The sequence below is a fragment of the Sarcophilus harrisii genome, chromosome X (assembly GCF_902635505.1).
Source record: "Sarcophilus harrisii chromosome X, mSarHar1.11, whole genome shotgun sequence".
NCBI classification, from domain to species: Eukaryota; Metazoa; Chordata; class Mammalia; order Dasyuromorphia; family Dasyuridae; genus Sarcophilus; species Sarcophilus harrisii.
In genome coordinates, this window is record NC_045432.1 from 79,853,600 (window position 1) to 79,871,306 (window position 17,707).

At 59.2% G+C, this 17,707-nt stretch overlaps 1 protein-coding gene across 1 annotated transcript; it reads left to right on the top strand.

The window, feature by feature from the left end:
- The first annotated feature begins 5,727 nt into the window (after positions 1–5,727).
- On the top strand, positions 5,728–16,086 carry NLGN3 (neuroligin 3). The gene is made up of 8 exons (XM_031945085.1): positions 5,728–7,258; positions 10,726–10,911; positions 11,289–11,410; positions 12,004–12,099; positions 12,185–12,322; positions 12,366–12,403; positions 12,929–13,705; positions 14,273–16,086. The coding sequence occupies exons 1-8, from the start codon at positions 7,033–7,035 to the stop codon at positions 15,117–15,119; spliced, it is 2,430 nt and encodes an 809-aa protein (XP_031800945.1). The 5' UTR covers positions 5,728–7,032; the 3' UTR covers positions 15,120–16,086.
- Positions 16,087–17,707: the final 1,621 nt, after the last annotated feature.

The following is a 17,707-nucleotide window of genomic DNA, read 5'->3' on the forward strand; positions in this document are numbered from 1 at the left end:
GGCGGATGTTGGTGCGTTTGGTGTAGCGTTGGTGAGAGGTGTTGCGGTGGTTTTTGCGGCCAGTGCTGGTGGTGAGTTACTAAAGAAAGTTATTGGTTTTGTGTTTGGTGGTGGTATTGCTGTGGAAGTTTTTATTTTGGTTTTTCGTTTTGCGAAAGCGGCTATTTCGGTTTGGACGGGTGGTGTGAAGCGTTGATGTTGGGGTGTTGTGGTGGTGCGGCATGGAAAGCGGCGGTGGGGAGCTGGGATGGGGTGGGTGTTGGTGGGGGTTAAGCGAAGCGTTTGGTGGAGGGAGCGTGAATGAGTGTTTGTGCTGGAGGGTGCGGTGATGCGGAATGGGGATTGTGTGGTTAAGCAGTGTTTTTACGTGTTGCTTGTTTGTTTGCTTTTGCTGGTTTTGTTGTGTTTTTTGGTTTTTGGGCGGTATTTTCGGATGATATGTTGTTTTGTTAGTGTTTTGGCGATACATTTTTATTTTTGCCGCGATGTTGCGTTTGTGTTTTTGGGCTTTCGGTTAAGCGGGGTGCGTAAGCGGGGCGGGAGCGGTGGTAAAATGGGAGGTGGGGGTGGTGGACGGTGGGTGGTAGGTTAGTGGCGGCGGGTAGAAAGTGTGTAGTGGATGCGGTTAAGCGCGTTGGTGTGTGTGTGTGGCGATGTGTGTGTGTGTGGGGTGGTGGTGTGCGTGGGTGGGGTGTGTTTGTGTGTGGTGTGTGTGGTGGTGGGGGCGAAAATGGCCGGTTTTTGTTGTGTATTTCGTTTGGCTTGTTTTTTGCGGCGCGTGGTGTTTTTGGCGGAGCGGGCCGATGGGTGCGGGGTAGCTGGTGGAAAGTGGTTTAAAGCGGTGGCTTTGTGAATGGGGATGAAATGCGTTTTGGTGGTGTGGTGGTGATGTGAGTGGTGGGAGGCGGCGGGGCGAGTGCGGGTGGTGGGCTTTCGCGGTGTGTGGTGGGGAAGGGGTTGGCCGCGATGGGGGTGGGGTTAGTTGGTGGTTAGACGGTTTTGGTTTAAGTGGTGCGGATAACAGACGTTAAAGGTAAAGATTTGTTGGGATGGACGTGTTATAGTGGTGTTTAAAGTGGCGTAAAGGGACCAGATGGTGGTGCGGCGAAGTGGGAGTGGTGGTTGGAGTGGTGCGGTGCGGTGGTGAATGGCGGTTTTGGATGTGGGCGGTGTGGAGACGGGAGTGTTTGAATGGTGGTGGTGTGGTGGTTTTGGTTTTGTGTTTTGGTGGCGGGCGTTTGGTTTTGGCGGAGCTTTTTTGCGAAGCGGAAGCGAGTTTGGGGTGTTTTTTGGTGAGTAGAGTTGGAGGGTGTTTTGCTGGTGCGGTGGGCGTATGTGGGTTTTTGGGGTGGTTAGGGCGTGTAAAGTAAAGTGTGGTGGGGTGTGGTGGCGTTTTGTGACGTAGGTGTTTTTCGCGTGTTGTTTAAGCGGCGAAAGCGGTGTGGTGGGGATTTTTGGCGGCGTGGTAAGCGGTGGCGGCGGTTAAGGCTTACGGGGTTAGGGGTTTTTGGTGTTTAGTGGACGGCGGTGGTGGCGTATTGGTGTTTTATTGGTGGCGCGGTGGTGGTTTGGAATGCGGCGAGCGGTGTTTTTGTGGAAGACGGCAAGCGGAGGTTGGTGTGGTTTATTGTTATGGTATTGTGGCATGGTGGTTTAGGGAGCGGGAAATGATGTTTTTGTTTGGAATGTTTATGTGTTGTTGTGAGGGAGTGGTGGTGGGTGGTTTTGGTATTGGGGCTTTTTTATTTTTTCTTTTGTTTTTTTTTTTATTTTTCTTTCTTTTTCTTTCTTTCTTTTTCTTTTTCTTTTCTTTTGGCTTTTTCTTTTTTTCTTTTATTTTTTCTTTTTCTTTCTTTCTTTTGTTTTTCTTTCTTTCTTTCTTTCTTTCTTTCTTCTCTTTCCTCTCTCCCCCCTCCTCCCTTCTCTCCTCCTCTTCCCTCCCCTTTCCTTCTCCCCCTCCTCCTCTCTTTCTCCCTCCTCTCCCTCCCCCTCCTCTTCCACCTGCTCCCGTCCCTGGTCCCCTGGTGCCCTCGCCCACACCTCCCGGGCACCCGCCCTTCTGTGTTGGAGGCCAGCATGCCCGTGTGTGCCCTGCAGCATGACTCGCTAGCCGTGTGCGGATGCTTCTCGCCATCACTGCTTGGGTCCCGCTCCTCTCTCCCCTGTCTCCTCCTTCCCTTCATCAGCCTTCCTCCCCCGGCCCCTCCCTCCCCCCTCGAGATCGGGCCGGCCCCTGGTGCTGGGAGAGATGCCGGCCCCGGCGGGGAGCCGGGCCGGGCCCCGGGATGCGGACCGGCTGGGCCCTGAGCTGTGCTGCTGGTGTGTGTTGGGGGAGGTCTTCTGGGGAAGCGAGGGTCACCGCCGACGGCCGCCCTCGGGAGGATGCCGGCTCGACCGAGGCCTTCCCCCAACCCCCCCCCATTTGCCCCAAGAGGCACTGGCTGGGCGTGGGGGGTGGGGTATTGTGGGATGGGAGGGGTGCAGGCAGTGGCGTGTTCTGATGAGGATTTTTGTTTACGGGTTACTGCTAGAAAGGGAGTGAGATGGCGGGGTTAGGTTTTGCTGGTGTGTGCTGCTGTGTTTAGAGGTTTGGGTGGGGTATGTTTCTTGCCTGAGGGTTTCTTGTTTTTTTTTTGTTTTTGTTTTATTTGCAAAGGGATGGTGAATGCGCTAAACCTAACAAGAAAATTTCAGAGAAAAGGAGGTAGGAAGTAGTTGCTGAGGGAGAGAGAGAGAGATGGGAGGTTGTTGCTGCTGCTGGGCGTTTTGCGATTTTTGTTGTTTTGGAAGGGGTGGGGTGAGTATTTTTGCCTTTTGTTTTGGGGTTTGGTTTTAGGGATAGGGTTTTTTGGGGCTTGATGGGGATGGTGGTAGAAGTGAGTGCTTGCCTTTTGTTTCTGGTTGGAGTTTTCTGGTGGTTGTGAAATTGGAGTGTTTAAAGCAAATTTTCTCGTTCTCTACTTTGTGTTGTGTTCTGTAGGGTAGTTTTGGGTGTTGTGTGGAGGGAGGTTGTGTTTTGAGAATTTCTGGGCTATTGAGAGTTTTTCTGGGCATGGTTTGTATGTTTTCATGATTTTATGTAGAAAGGAAGTTGTGTGGGGTGATGTGTTTACTTATAAATGAGGTGGGGAAATTATACATAGTAAAGAAGTGGTTGAAAGTAGTTGGAGAAATTTGTGTTTTGTTTTTGGTTAGTGTTTGGAGGGTGTGTTTTCATATACGGGTGGTGATTTTGTTTTTATTTCTGTTTCTTATTTGGATTTTGTTTTCTCTTTGCTTTTCTGCCAGGTAAAGTGGAGGGGCGTTTCTGTGGGGCTATAGAGAGAAAGTAGGATTAGTGGGGTACTAGAGTGGGGTTGGCGGTTTCAAGCTGGGCGAGAGCTTGGGGAGTTGAGTGTTAGGAAGGGGTTTTTACGACTATGGAGTTTACTATTTTTTTATTGAGACGGAAGAGGGAGGTTTCTACTTTTAGGGAGTTGTTTGTAGTAGTGTTTTGGCTTTTCTGGGATAAGGTTAAAATTGCTACGTTTTTTCTGTAATGGAAATAAGGCAGAGGTTGAGTGTTGGGAAGAGGTAGTTCTTTCTGGTTTCTTTGTTTGGTTGGGGTGGGGGGCAATATGTGGTTTCTAGAGATATTATTCGGGTATAATGGGTACTTGGAGTTTCTGTATGGCATAGGGGAAACTAGTACTTTTTGGAGTTTTAGTTGTGGATTTGAGGTTAAAGTTTGCTGATTTTCTGCCTTAGTAGTTTTAGGGCGTTGGATTTAATGGGTTTTAGAAGGTTTTTCTTTAGTTTTAATGTTTAGGTTTTGGTTGAAGTGTTTGACTTTGGAGTTTTTGTGTTTTTGTTTCTTTGGTTTGTTTTTCTCGATTTTTGTTGAGTTTGTAGCGAATTTTTCCTTACATATAGCATAATGTTGGTAGTTGGTAGGTAGAGTAGTAGTTTGAGGTTTTGGAGTGTTGGGTTTGGGAGTTGTTCTTTGTGGTGTTTCTTTTACTTAGATTTGGGGGTTTCTGTTGGGGGCTGCTTTAATTGGAAAGTTTTCTGGGAGTATTTTTATCTCGGGAAGTTTGTGTTTGGTTCCTGAGGGAGCTTCTGGATGAGCTAGGGAGTCGGGTTTTAGTAGTGATTAGGGAGGGGACTTCTGTGGGTTGAAGAAGGGGTACTTCTGGGCACTGATGTTTCTGGGATCTTCGTGGTTTCAAGGCACTAAGGTTCAGCTGTGTTTCTTGTTTCTTACTAGAACGGGTCCCCTGTATGCTGAGAAAGACAGTTTGGGAAGGGCAAGAGATCCCTTTCAAAGAAAGAATATTTCCAAGTTTGGGGAGCTCTGTCCTGTGAGTGACTGAAGAGGGCTCTGGTGCTAGAGAAAGCTCCGACATTTAGGACGTCCCTTCCGTCTTGCTGGTCCGCTACAGCAGCTCTGGCCCTGGTGTGTGGCGAGCTCCCAAGGGCGCGGGACCCGGCCCCTTCCTTAAGCATAGGAACACAGGCACCAGAAGGTGATCTTCTCGGCTCGGGTGAGCGCTTGGCCTGGAAGGGCTTCTCGCCTGTCCACGGGAGCCTGGCTTGGGGTCTGGGCACGATCCGACACTGTCATTTCTTGGTCTGGATGATGCCTGCTTCGGGGGCTCGCTGTGTCCTCTTTTCCTGGGATTCTGGTCATGCTTATGAGGTTGGCGGTTAGAGGGCCTGGAGGGGTTTCTCTCCTCTAGGGTTTCTACCTCTCGCTGTGCTGTCTTACTGGGTGCTGGCCTGCTCTGAGCATGTACACGGGAAAGTTTAGACGGCAGATCGAAGGCCGGGTCGAGGAGAGAGGGCATCCGAGGGTGGGCCGACAAGAGGGGAAGCCCCCAGAATTCCCTCTGTTCTCCCACGATGAATAGGCTTCCCAGCATTTTATACCCTGGCCAGGGGCACTTTCTTGAGGAACCGCCATGGCCAGAGAGCGGGAGCCCTTCTTGGGGTCACCAGGAATGGGCTCCCCCAGGTCCCGAGGAGGGCCGTGGAACTTGTGGGAGGGGCTCCGGTCGGGGGGTCCTGCCTAAAGGCGTTATTTCTGCGGGTATTAGGACGGGTAATTGGCGCTTTCTACCGCTAGTGTGTCCCCTAGCCCCGGCCCGGGAGTCTCTCGGGCTCTGCGCAGAACCTTTAGGTCAGATGTACCTCTGCCCCCTTCTCGGGCTGGCCTGGAGATGTGGAGGAGGGGTCAAGAGGGAGGTGCCCAGGGCAGAGGAGGAGACCTGCGCCAGCGCCTTCCCCCACCCCCCACTTCCCACGGAGTATCGGGCCTCAGTTTCCCCTGCTCTAGTGACTACCTTCCTCCTGCTGGTCTGGCCCGTCTGAGCTGCTAGCTGGGCCACACGGGTGCTCTGTGGTTGTGTTTGAATTTCTTCTGTTTTGTTCTCTCTGTTCTGTGCTGTTCTCTCAGCAAAGCCTGGTCCCTAGGATCCAAAAGCAGAAACAGGAAGTAGGACTTAAAGGATAATGAAGGGACAAGACGGCTGGTATTTAAAGGTAGGGCGGGAGGCTGGTGCATGGGCACAGAGCTCTTCTCTGGCCGGGAGGCTTCTCCTGCCTGTCTGTCTGTCTGGCCCATCCGTCACCCCAAGGGGTCTTTCTGCCTTGCACAAGGCGGTTGGTCTGTTCGCCCATCACCGTCAGGGGCCCCGGGTGGCGTCAGGGGCCCAGAGCCGGGCCGGGGAGGGGGGGGGGCGCTCCTGGGCAGCAGGGGCAGCCGCTTGGGATGGGACCGAGAGCAGAGCTCCGCGGGACACGGCCCCCTCGGCGTGCCCGTGATGCCGAAGGGGACGGACTCGTGGGATTCTCGCGGGTGGGCAGCAGCCCCCCCGAGGCCGGGTGGGTGGGGGCTGGGCACTCCCCACCCCCGATGAGCCACGGGGAAGACGGCAGGAACATCTGAGACATAGGGGCACGGGGAAAGACTGGCGAAGCGGCTGTTGCCCCGAGATCAGGGGCTCTAGGGAAAGCGGCCCCGGCCGGGCAGCCGGCCACAGGAGATGGACAATGAGGACTCTAGGGTCGCGGGTTCAGTCCCGAAGGATACCAGAGATGGGCCGAACCGGGATCGCTGCTCCCTAGCCTCCCCATGCCAGAGAGGCGGGCCCGACGGGGTCCGGAACCTGGCCAGCTAAAGGGCAGGCCGAGACCGGGGCTGGGAGCTTGTCTGCCGGGGGTGGGGTCGGGAGACGCAAGATCCCCGGGCCTCGCCCAGAGCGCCCCGTGTGACACACGCTACCCACCCGTCGCTCGGTCGGTCCATCTCCCCATCGGGGTGAGTGAGCGCCCCGCCTCGCCCCCTCACGTGTCTCCCGGGGGCCCTCCCTGAGCCCCCACGGCCTCCTAAGGGCGTGGCCTTCCTCGTCGAGGGATGGCGGCAGATAAGGAGGCCTGGAGCTCAGCGGGGGCCGCTCGCCGTCGGCACCGGCACCGGCACGGGAGCGGGGTGTCTCCCCCTTGGTCCCGCCCTCTAGACTGTCCATCTTCCCCCGGGGGAGCGTGAGCAGGCACGGGGGCCCCGGGCCCAAGAGAAGCAAGCTCCTCCCTTCCCCGGTCCCCTCAGCCCCCTTTCTTTTCCCCTCGTGCTCCCCCACTTGTCTCTGTCTGCACTGGGCGGGAGGGGGGTGGGGCGGCCACATGTTTCCGTGTGACCGGTCCGGTCTTGGGAGTCGTGAGGCTCCCCGGACCTTCCCTAAAGCCGTGTCAGGTCCCAGGACCCTTGAGTGCCAGGGTGTGGACTCTGTGGAGGGGAGGCTGTAGCCCTAACCCCCCGCCCCAGCCCCCCGTGGCCCACCCACGCCTGGTGGTGCCTTTAGCTCTCGACAAGAAAGCGCTAAGTGAGCCCTTGGGAAGCGCATTTCCCTTCCCATAAAACCACTGAGACCAGAGCCAAGCTGTCTTTGCGTCTCCGGCTGCCACCGGAGCCCCGAGTCCTGCCCTTGGGATGGCCGTGGTGTCCTGGCACCTGGGATCGCTTGGCCTCCTTCTCCCTGCCCAGCCTCTCCTGGGATGGTGGGCTGGGTGGGGGGGGGGCGAGCAGAAGGCCCCACGCCCCCAGCCTCCGTCTCACCTCTTCTCCTTGCAGACATCCGGGACAGCGGGGCCAAGCCAGTCATGGTCTATATCCACGGGGGCTCCTACATGGAGGGGACGGGCAACATGATCGATGGCAGCATCCTCGCCAGCTACGGCAATGTGATCGTCATCACCCTCAACTACCGGGTTGGGGTGCTAGGTACGGCGAGCCAGGGTGAAAGCTCAGCGGTCCGAGCCGGTGGGCCGGGGCGGGAGACCGCCCCCGCGGCGCCGTGGGCCGTGCCGCGACCGGGCCGGGCCGCTCTGGGTCTCGGTGACCCTGGGAAACCGGGAGCCAACTCTGTACCTCATCTCTGGTCCCGGGTTGATAGAACTGGTGGGAACCTCGGGGGTGGGTTCCCAAGCCCCACCCTGCTGAGGTTCCCTTCCCCCAGGCCTCCCCCCTTCTGGGATTCCGCTGTGTGCGTTCCATCCGCTGGGTCATCCGTCCGCTTCTCTCTGTCGCCCTCGCCCCTGGGAGCGACCGTCCTCATGGCTAAGGGAGGTAGCGTGCGAGTGCCCCTGCTCCGGGCATCCCCGGCGTCCGAGGGGCCGCTCCCTCGGGTGCCGGCCTCCCGGGCAGAAGGGCACAGAGCATCGTGGTTCATCTCAGCGCCTGATTGGCTAGTCCTGGGCCTGTGTGTGACTCCCTGGGCCCATGGTGAGCTCCTGCTACTTGGGAGCTCAGCCCCATAGCCCAAAGCGTGGCCAGTTGAGTTGGGGCAGAAAGACAAAGTGGGGGGATATTGGGAGGGAAAGCAAAGTGGGAGGGTCAGAGGGTTGAGACCAGAACAGGCCCTGCGGGATCCCCAGAAGTCCGGGCCTCCGGTCGGAATGAGAGAGCCTCAGGGGTCACTGCTGGATGGCCAGTCCTCTCCTTGCTTTTCCCAGCATGGGCAACTGAGGAAAGAGAGAGCAGGGGGGCACAGTACGACTAAAGAGAGGGCAAAAGACTGAAGTGGGCCCGAGGTGCTCTGCTGCCTAGGGAAGATGCCCCCTTGACTCCCCCACCCCCTTTGAAATGGGGGCTCTCAGACCGCTTTCTCTGAATATGGGGAGGCACTGTGGGAACTTGCTTGGAGGAGTAGGCCCCGGCGCACAGGCCACATGGATTTTTTCAGGAGGCGCTCTTGCCAAGTCAGGGCCTCTGCTGGAAACAGTTCGGTGGGTTCATGTAGAAACGGTTCCGTGGGTTCATGTAGAAACGGTTCCGTGGGCTCATGTAGAAACGGTTCCGTGGGCTCATGTAGAAACGCTTCTGTGGGTCCCTGTCACACTGGTTTAGGGGCTCCTTTCTCGAGTGGGATAGTCTGAGCAACCCACTAGGGGGAGAAGTTCCTGTATCAACTGTAACCAGAAACAATCTTTCCCTGAGGACTGGAAGAAATCAGGCCAAGGGCTGGATCTGGGCCCGAAGCCAGAGGCTTCCCCGCCCCCCCCAACACACATACACCGCCGCCGCCGCCGCCACCGCCGCCTCCTCTGTCCTCTTCCATCCCCGCTCTGGTTTGGGCCTGAACCATGGGGAAAGGAGGGGGGATGTCTGAAACCTCAGGGCCATCTGGGCCAGCAGAACTGGAACAAGACCCCCGAACCCTGTAGGGGATCCTCCAGCCTTTGCTCAAAAGCCCAAACAGGGGTCACCTGAAACAACAGGCAAGGGAGACTCGGTGCCACAGCTTGGACGGTCAGGGAGTCTTTGCCCGTGTCCGGCCTAAACCTCGCTCCCCACACCTCTCATCCCTCCGACCTCCGCTGGTTCATGGGTCCCACTAAGCTGGTTCAGGTAGCATCTCTGGAGCTGGAGAAGGTGGGCGGGGAGCACTAGGCCCGAGCAAGCGATTCACCGTAAGCTTGTCCTTGGCCCTGCGGGGCTCAGACGCAGCCCTCAAAGGCAGCTTCCCAGTCCCCGGGTGACTGGGGGGACTCCGGTAGGAGGGCAGAGGACACGCTGAGTGAAGGTTGCTCTGGGGGGCTTTTGTTCAGAACGTCAGAATCTAACTCTTCCCTCCCCTCCTCAACACTCCGTTTGGCCAAGAGAGAGCCCATGAAGCACGGGTGCCTAGTGTCCATGCCCACGGCTGTCTTGGCCGACTCCCTAGGGGCTGCGGCCCTGGCCTCGGGCCGGGAAGGACGGGGGCAGAGGACATTTGACGTAGACCCTCCTCCCCAGACCTTGCCGGCTCAGCTCGGATCCCTGGGCTGCCGAGTAGCCCAGGCCAGTGGCACGCCCGCCGGCCCGTGCTGGCTGACTTTTGCCCCAGGCTGCAGGTTTGTATGCTTGTGTCCACAACAGGCTGGGGTGGGCTTTCCTACCTTTCCTTCACGGGGCTCTCTCCTTTAGAAATCCTTGGTCGCACGGGAGCCAGGGGGAACGTCGGCCAGAGGTAGCGACGCTCCGGTCCACAGGCCTTCCGCTCTGTTGCTGACCCGGGGCGGGGCGGGGGGGGGGGGGTTGCCCTCAAGGACCCGAGGCGGAATCCTTGTACTCATCAGGGCAGACGTGGCTGACAGAAGGGGAGAGGGGAGGACTGAGTGGCAGAGGTGAGCAGGCAGGGAGAGACAAGAGCACTCTGTGGTTAGCACTGGAGGAGCCGGGGGTGTGGTCAATGGAGATGGGTGGTAAGGCAAAGACTCAGGGCTCTGTTTCGGCCTTAGGTCCGCCTGTTTCCCAGAATTCCTTGTCTTCCCCATCTCCACCCTGGAGCTGAACTCAGCCTCTCTGTAGAGGACACGCTGACCCCTGTGTAGCTGCCCAGGCCCACTTAGGATGGATAAAGATAGGGACTCCGGGAGTCCGTTGGGGTCCACTCAGGGGTTGAGGCACCTCCCTGCCATGGTTTCCAGGTGGTTTGCGTGGGCCAAGGCCCCGTTCTGGGAGTCAGGGCTAGGGATGGGCAGAGGCCCCAATAGGAAAACCCTCAGAGGGCGGCCCGATGGTCAGTGGCTGGGAAGGCGGGGAGTGGGCTAGGTGGGGTCCTTTCTCTGGGATAGCCGGCAGGTGGGTGGGAAGGGCGTTGCCATGGCATTGTGGCTCCACAGCAGCAAATCCCAGCAGGTGGGTGGGAAGGTGGTCTCCATGGTGACATGTCTCCTCAGCAGCAAATCCCAGTGGGTGGGCGGGAAGACCTGTTTCCATGGTAACGGCTTTCCAAGCAATGACACTTTCCTTCCTCTATCAGACCTAGAGAGGGTTTCAACCAAATCCCTCAGGATGAGATCCACAGTAGGAGCAGAGAGGGAAGGTCTTGGGGCCGTTTGGCCCCCGCCTCCCAGAGGCTCCGCTGAGACTCAAGGACAGAAGGGTGGCAGGGGGAGGCTCCCGGGGGTGGCCGCCACTGCTGTTCACACCAGGAGCTCGGGGGCACTTGAGGCCCTTGCTGGTGGATGCTCTCCCAGGGCCGGGGGGGTGGACCGAGGCTCCCGCCGTAAGGGAGACGTTTCAGGTGGGAGACACCAGCCCCCGCTTCCCCATAATGATGCCGGTCCTCCAGAAAAGGGAGCCGCGCTCTGGGTGTCGGGGAGGGAGGGAGAGCCAGACGCCGAGCTCGGGTGGCTCTCTTGAGCCATGCCCCAGCTCTCCCAGCCAACACCCTCCACTCTTCTCACCCGTTCTGTTGGGCCTAGGTTTCCTGAGCACCGGGGACCAGGCTGCCAAGGGAAACTATGGGCTGCTGGACCAGATTCAGGCCCTCCGCTGGGTGAGTGAAAACATCGCCTTCTTTGGCGGAGACCCTCGTCGCATCACTGTGTTTGGTTCCGGCATTGGGGCCTCCTGTGTCAGCCTCCTGACGCTGTCCCATCATTCTGAGGGTGAGTAGTTCCCGAGGAGCGTGGGATATGCGGGGATGGGCACAGGCCCGCCTTCCCCCTGTGGGGAAGAGACCGGAGGCCTTGGCCGCGGGTGCCTGTCCCACCGGGCGGGAGAGGAGAGCCCCAGAGGTTGGGAGACATTCCCTGGGAGGAGATGAGTCTCAGGGTGGGGTGGACGGGGCTTCCTTTCGGAGCGGAAGAAACGCTCCTTCTGGAGGTCAGAGGTCATTCACGTCTGAAGTGAAATCCCCTCAGGATGTGGGATCTTTCCATCAAACTGCACCCACTTTCTCTTGAGCTAGGCAGATGCCATGAGGGAAATTCCTCTCCTTGAGTCTTTCCTTTGCCTTCCCCTCCGCTGTCCTTTCCTCTGGCAGTGTCGCACAGTGCTCACGGGGTCTCTCTTGGTCGGTGGCTGCCCAGCCTGCTCCTTACCGTCCGTACAGCTCAGGGCAAACTCTTCCCCCCTCATTGCTCTTGCAGCTTTCCAGGAAAACAAGTCAGAGACTTTTCTGATCTGCCTCATGGGAGCTCCCTCCACACTGGGAGTTTTCCCACACTTAGGAAATCATGGAAAAGAGGCTTTGCTTATAGGATGAAGGCTATAGTGGTCATGTATCTGCGACTCAGTTTCCTTTCCTAGCCCTGCGGGACTGGGCCTGCTGCTCTCAGCTGCCATCCAGCTGTTCCTTTAGCGAGAATCTCTTATTTCTGAGAGGGGGAAGTCTTCTCTGTCTGACTTGGGGGCATCCCCCAGTGTCTCTGGGAGCCCGACCTCCCCCAGCAAAACTCCTTGAGGTAGAAAACAGGGCACAGCGCCCGCAACTGTGTCCAGGGACCTCCCCGGCCTGGCTCTTGGAGAGAGGAACCGGACTCTCTTTCCGTTACCTAAGAATTCCGGGGCTCGGCTTTCTCGTGGCCTCTAACCCAGGAGGGCTCCCGAGAGGGAAGCCGGGTCTCGGGCTCTCTGTAGCTATGGAGGGGTAACGAGAGAGGGGCTTGTGAGCCTTCCTGTGCCCCGTGTATTGGGAAACAGCCCTCCGTTCTCTTGGGCCTCCCCAGTGATAACTTATGTCCTGAGATGTGGCTTAGGGAGGGGATCTGAATCAGAGCAAGCGATCAGAGGAGGAGCCTGCACCCGGGGAAGCCCTTTTTGGGGGAAGTCCTGGGCTGGGGTCCGCAGAGGGGGTAAGGTGGGAATTCCACCCTCCTGCTCCGAGAGGGCAAATCAGCCTTCTTTGCAGGGCGTGGTCTCCTTTTTCTTGGGTGTAAGAGCGTGATGAGCCCCTTGCAGTGGGACAGGAGGCCCTTTTCCCAACACCGAGGGCTTCGAGCCTCGGCGGGGGTGTTTGCTGGAGACCCGGTGACCTCGGGGCTTTGGGCCTACCGGGCTCTCCTGGAAGCTCCCAGAGTATGTGGCGCTTCTTTCCTAATACTTGTTTCTGGCCTCTCAGGAGAAAGGCCCCTTTGTCATGCAAGAGCCAGTTCCCTGGTGGTGCTTTGGCAGAGAGCTGGGCCCAGCTGGGCAGGAAGTGAGGAAGGAAGCCAAGGGGAGTGGGGGCGGAGAGGAGAGACAGAGACAGCCAGAGATAGGGATGGAGACACACAGAGGCAGAGAGACGCCGGCCAGGGACGCCCTCGGAGACGGGGATGGCCGGGGACGCGGTCAGCCGGAGACAGGGATAGCCAGAGACAGAGCTAGCCAGAGATGCGGCCAGCCCGAGACAGGATAGCCAGAGACCGAGCTGGCCAAGAGCCGGGCCAACCGGGGCCCCAGCCAGAGACAGAGAAAAGAAAACCAGGCCCCCGAGGGCCGAAGAGGTCAAAATGTTATTTTTAAGCGCTCTAGCAACCTCCGTAGTCCGGAGGGCTCTGGTCCGTTACCCCCGCCCGGCCGCCCGATAACTCCGGAAACCCCTGCCCCCGAGGCAAAGGTCGAGAGGGCCCGGGCCCTGGCCTCATGGTCGGGCCCGCTGGGAAGCTCTGACCACGTGCCTGCCCCAAGAGGCTCTTAAAGGGCCATCATCCAGAGTGGTTCAGCCCTCTCCAGCTGGGCGGTCAACTACCAGCCAGTCAAGTACACCAGCCTGCTGGCAGACAAGGTGGGGTGCAACGTGCTGGACACCGTGGACATGGTGGATTGCCTACGCCAGAAGAGTGCCAAAGAGCTGGTGGAACAGGACATCCAGCCGGCTCGCTACCACGTGGCCTTCGGTCCCGTGATCGACGGGGACGTGATCCCCGATGACCCCGAGATCCTTATGGAGCAGGGCGAGTTCCTCAACTATGACATCATGCTGGGCGTCAACCAGGGGGAGGGACTCAAGTTCGTGGAGGCTGTGGTGGACCCCGAGGACGGGGTCTCGGGCACCGACTTCGATTACTCCGTCTCCAACTTCGTGGACAACCTGTACGGCTACCCGGAGGGCAAGGATACTCTTCGGGAGACCATCAAATTCATGTACACGGACTGGGCCGACCGGGACAACCCCGAGACCCGCCGCAAAACCCTGGTGGCCCTTTTCACCGACCACCAGTGGGTCGAGCCCTCCGTGGTGACGGCCGACCTGCATGCCCGCTACGGCTCGCCCACCTATTTCTACGCCTTCTACCACCACTGCCAGAGCCTCATGAAGCCAGCTTGGTCCGACGCGGCCCACGGGGATGAGGTGCCCTACGTCTTCGGCATCCCCATGGTGGGCCCCACGGACCTCTTCCCCTGCAACTTCTCCAAGAACGACGTCATGCTCAGTGCCGTCGTCATGACCTACTGGACCAACTTTGCCAAGACCGGGTGAGGAACCGTCCGGTCCCTGCCCCGTTAGGACCCCAGCATGCTTCCCCTCTGTCATCTGTCTCCTCCCGCCTCCAGAGTCACTCCCGCCCACCATCCGTTCTTCTCATCTGGGGGCATTTCCTTTTTTTTCATAGAGACGCCTGTGGGGGTGTGGGGGTGGCTCTGACTTGGGGGTGCGAGAGGGCTCGGGGGGGGGCCCGGCAGAACCAGGGGCCGGGCAAGGTGGGGATAGGGGCGCCCCCACGCCCCCAGGGGTTGCTGAGGCCCTGTCATGCGTGAGCGTATCCCCGCGTGGGGAAAACCAAAGCAATGTCTCTCCGGCGTCTCGGAGCGCCGGGTGGGACAGAGGCCGTCCGGGGCTCGGGGGGGGGGGGGGGGGAGGAGAGCCACGGGGCCGAGGGGTGTTGGAAGGAGATGGCATCAGCGGGGGCCCCGGGACCGGGAGACGAGAGGAACCACCGGGAGGATGTGAGGGATGCTGGACGCCGCCAAGCCCCCTTCGTCCACCATACCCCTCCTTCCCGAGGCAGGGCGATGACCCCCGATTTCCGTACGGTGTTTCAGGGACCCCAACAAGCCTGTCCCCCAGGACACCAAATTCATCCATACCAAGGCCAACCGCTTTGAGGAGGTGGCCTGGTCCAAGTATAACCCCCGGGACCAGCTGTACCTTCACATCGGGCTGAAACCCCGGGTCCGTGACCACTACCGGGCCACCAAGGTGGCCTTCTGGAAGCACCTGGTGCCCCACCTGTACAATCTGCACGACATGTTCCACTATACGTCCACCACCACCAAAGTGCCGCCCCCGGACACCACCCACAGCTCCCACATCACCCGGCGTCCCAACGGCAAGGCCTGGAGCACCAAGCGGCCCGCCATCTCCCCGGCCTACGGCAGCGAGAACGCCCAGGGGGCCTGGAACGGGGACCAGGACGCGGGGCCGCTTCTGGTGGAGAACCCTCGGGACTACTCCACGGAGCTGAGCGTCACCATCGCCGTGGGGGCCTCCCTCCTCTTCCTCAACGTGCTGGCCTTCGCCGCCCTCTACTACCGCAAGGACAAGAGGCGGCAGGAGCCCCTGCGGCAGCCTAGTCCCCAGCGGGGTCCCGGGGGTCCCGGGGAGATGGGAGCGGCCCCCGAGGAGGAGCTGGCGGCCCTCCAGCTGGGCCCCTCGCACCACGAGTGCGAGGGCCCGCCCGGCCACGACCCGCTCCGCCTCAGTGCCCTCCCCGACTATACCCTGACACTGCGACGTTCTCCCGACGACATCCCCCTCATGACTCCCAACACCATCACCATGATCCCCAACTCCCTGGTGGGGTTGCAGACGCTGCACCCCTATAACACCTTCGCTTCTGGCTTCAACAGCACCGGGTTGCCCCACTCACACTCCACCACGCGGGTATAGCTCTCCCCGGAGCTTCTGCCCGGCCCGGCCCTGCTTTCCCCCCAGGCCCCATCTGTGCACACACCCATGCGCCCCGCCCCACAGATACACACGCGCACAGAGCAGACCCCCCCCCCCATGCACAACCGCAGACACCCCCATGTACAAACACATATCCAGAATGAAACACGAACGGACTCTTCGAAGGAGAAAGCCCTCAGCGGCCCCGGGGACTCAGCACCCCGGGGCGGTGGGAAGCAGCAGGTACCTGTCCCTGGTGCTGGCCAGCCCTTGGCCCCCCTTCCCCCCCCTTCCTCTCTCCCCTCCCCAGCCAACCCCAGACTTGGGATCCTTCTCCCTCCCACTGGGGCTGTTCTGGATCTTGGTGGATTTTGTCTTTATTTTTATTTTTCATTTTTGAATAAGTGCTTTCTTCTCCCCGGGAAAGGCAGAGAAGGGAAGGAAAGGCTCCTTCCCCTTAATCCCCCATCGCTCTCATAGCCAGAGACCAGGGAGCCAGGGTTCTTTTAGCAGAACAGGACCCAAGGAAAGAGGAAGGGGAAGGGGATGAGTTGCCCGGCCCCCGGCATAGTTCAGGTCAACCCTCGCCTAGGCCTGGCCCGGGGGCCGCTGGGAAGGGGCCGCTTTGGGGGGGGGCAGCTTTCACCCCGGTACCAGGCCCCGGGAGACTATGCTAGGGCCCGCCCGCACCCCCCCCACCTTCGCTCGTCCCGCCACTCGAGTGCACTCCGGGGTGCTGCCCTCCCCCACCCTTGGGCTACTGCTGTTAGGAGCTTGCCCCCTTTTTCTTTTCAGAGTCTCTTTTGTGTCATTTCTCTTTCAAAAAGACTTTTTAAAAAAAAAAGAAAAAAGAAAAAAAAGAAAAATTAGTTCTTAAAACACTAATGGAAACCCCTGGAGTTTGTTCTTTGTACAGATTTTAAACACGGTGTCTTGATATAAAAATAAAAACTCCGGTTAGCGCTCCCAACCTGTGTCCCTTGTACAGGCCCTGCTACAGCGGCCCCCAAGCCCACCCCCGGCACCGGGCCTCCCGTGCCTTGGGCCTCCCGTGCCTTGGGCCTCTCGTGCCTTGAACCTCCTGTGCCTTGGGTCTCCCGTGCCTTGGGTCTCCCGTGCCTTGGACCTCCTCTGCCCTTCCCGCCGGACCGTTCGATCCCTCACGGCACTGCCTTCCCTCGGCTCTCCCGGGGTCCGGGAGCTGAGGCCGCCCCCTCTGAGCATCTCAGTGTTGGGGCCTGAAATGGCAAAACCCCAGCCACGGACGCTTCCCCCCTGGCGGAGGTGGGCGGGACCACCCGACTTCCTCCCAGACGGGCACCCTGGCTTGCCCTCAGGTTCGCCCCCGGCTACACTTGGGTCAGAATAGCCGTGCAGCTCCCAGCCAGAGAGCGAGTCCTCCTCGGGAGACTGGATGGGACGGGGGCTGTTGGCTTCCATACGGACATGCCCCCTGGTCCGGGAAACTGAATCGGAGGTTTGGGGGTCCCAGGAATGATCTTTGAAAGTCATTGGCCCTGGGGAAGGGATGGTGCAGGGTCCCTAGTGACTTGGCTTTTGTGGCACCTGAGACAAGCTCCCTGAAATCTTCTCAAGATGGGCGACCCCCAAGCACCCTCAGATCATCATTGAAATGGGCCGTGAGAGAATCCAGGACCATCCCTGGTGTGTGTGTGTGTGTGTGTGTGTGTGTGTGTGTGTGTGTGTGTTGTGGGAAGCATCCCGGGGCCGCCTCCTAGTCCAGCTAGCAGCTTCCCATTTGAAGGAATTGCCCAAGTGCCTTGGCCCCCAGAGATTGTACCCTAAGGCCCTGAGGGCCTATCCTAGTTACTTCCCCTCCTCAAAACTAGGAAGAGAATTCTGGACCCCCTCTGACTCTACCCCGACACTGGGTCAAGCGACTCAACAAGCCCAAAGAATGGACCTTCCGGTCCAAGCTCCTAGTGGGTAGAAACAGAAGGCGGCAAAAGGGCCGGGGACCCAACTCTGGCTGCGTCTATCCGGGCCGAGGCCATAAAAGACACGTCGGCACACTTGGAACCGGGCAAGTGAGAAAGACCTGGTCCGTGTCAGGCGCCGTACTAAGTGCCACGTCCGAACGGGCCGCGTGTGGAAGGCGCTGGTAGCGACTTTATTCCCGCAGAGGCCTTGGATGCCTGTGGGGTTACAGGGATAGGGCCGTGGTGGGAGGGAGCCTGGAAAGACCCGTGGGACGTGGTCGGAATTCAAAGGGAGCTCGGGAGCTCAGCTACTCTAACCCCCATCGGTTTTCTGAAATAGGGTTCCGGGGCCTCGGAGGTCTCTCGCAATCGTTTCTGGACACGTCTCCGTCCCCCATCACAATCCAGCTTGCTTTTAGAGCAAAGAAAGAGAGTTAAGGAGGAACCCTTGCTAGAGGGAGCCCCCTGCTAACGTACGCGGTGTTCTGCCCCGGTGGGCTCCGTCCTTCTGCCCTTTAGCCGCCTGCGCTCCCTAACGCCCTCGTGTTCTAGAGCGGGGAGCCGAATCCCAGAGTGGGGAAGGCGCCTCCTTCAGCCGCTGGGTACGAGGCTTGAGCCCCAGGGCTCGAGACCCTGGAGGTCAGACCT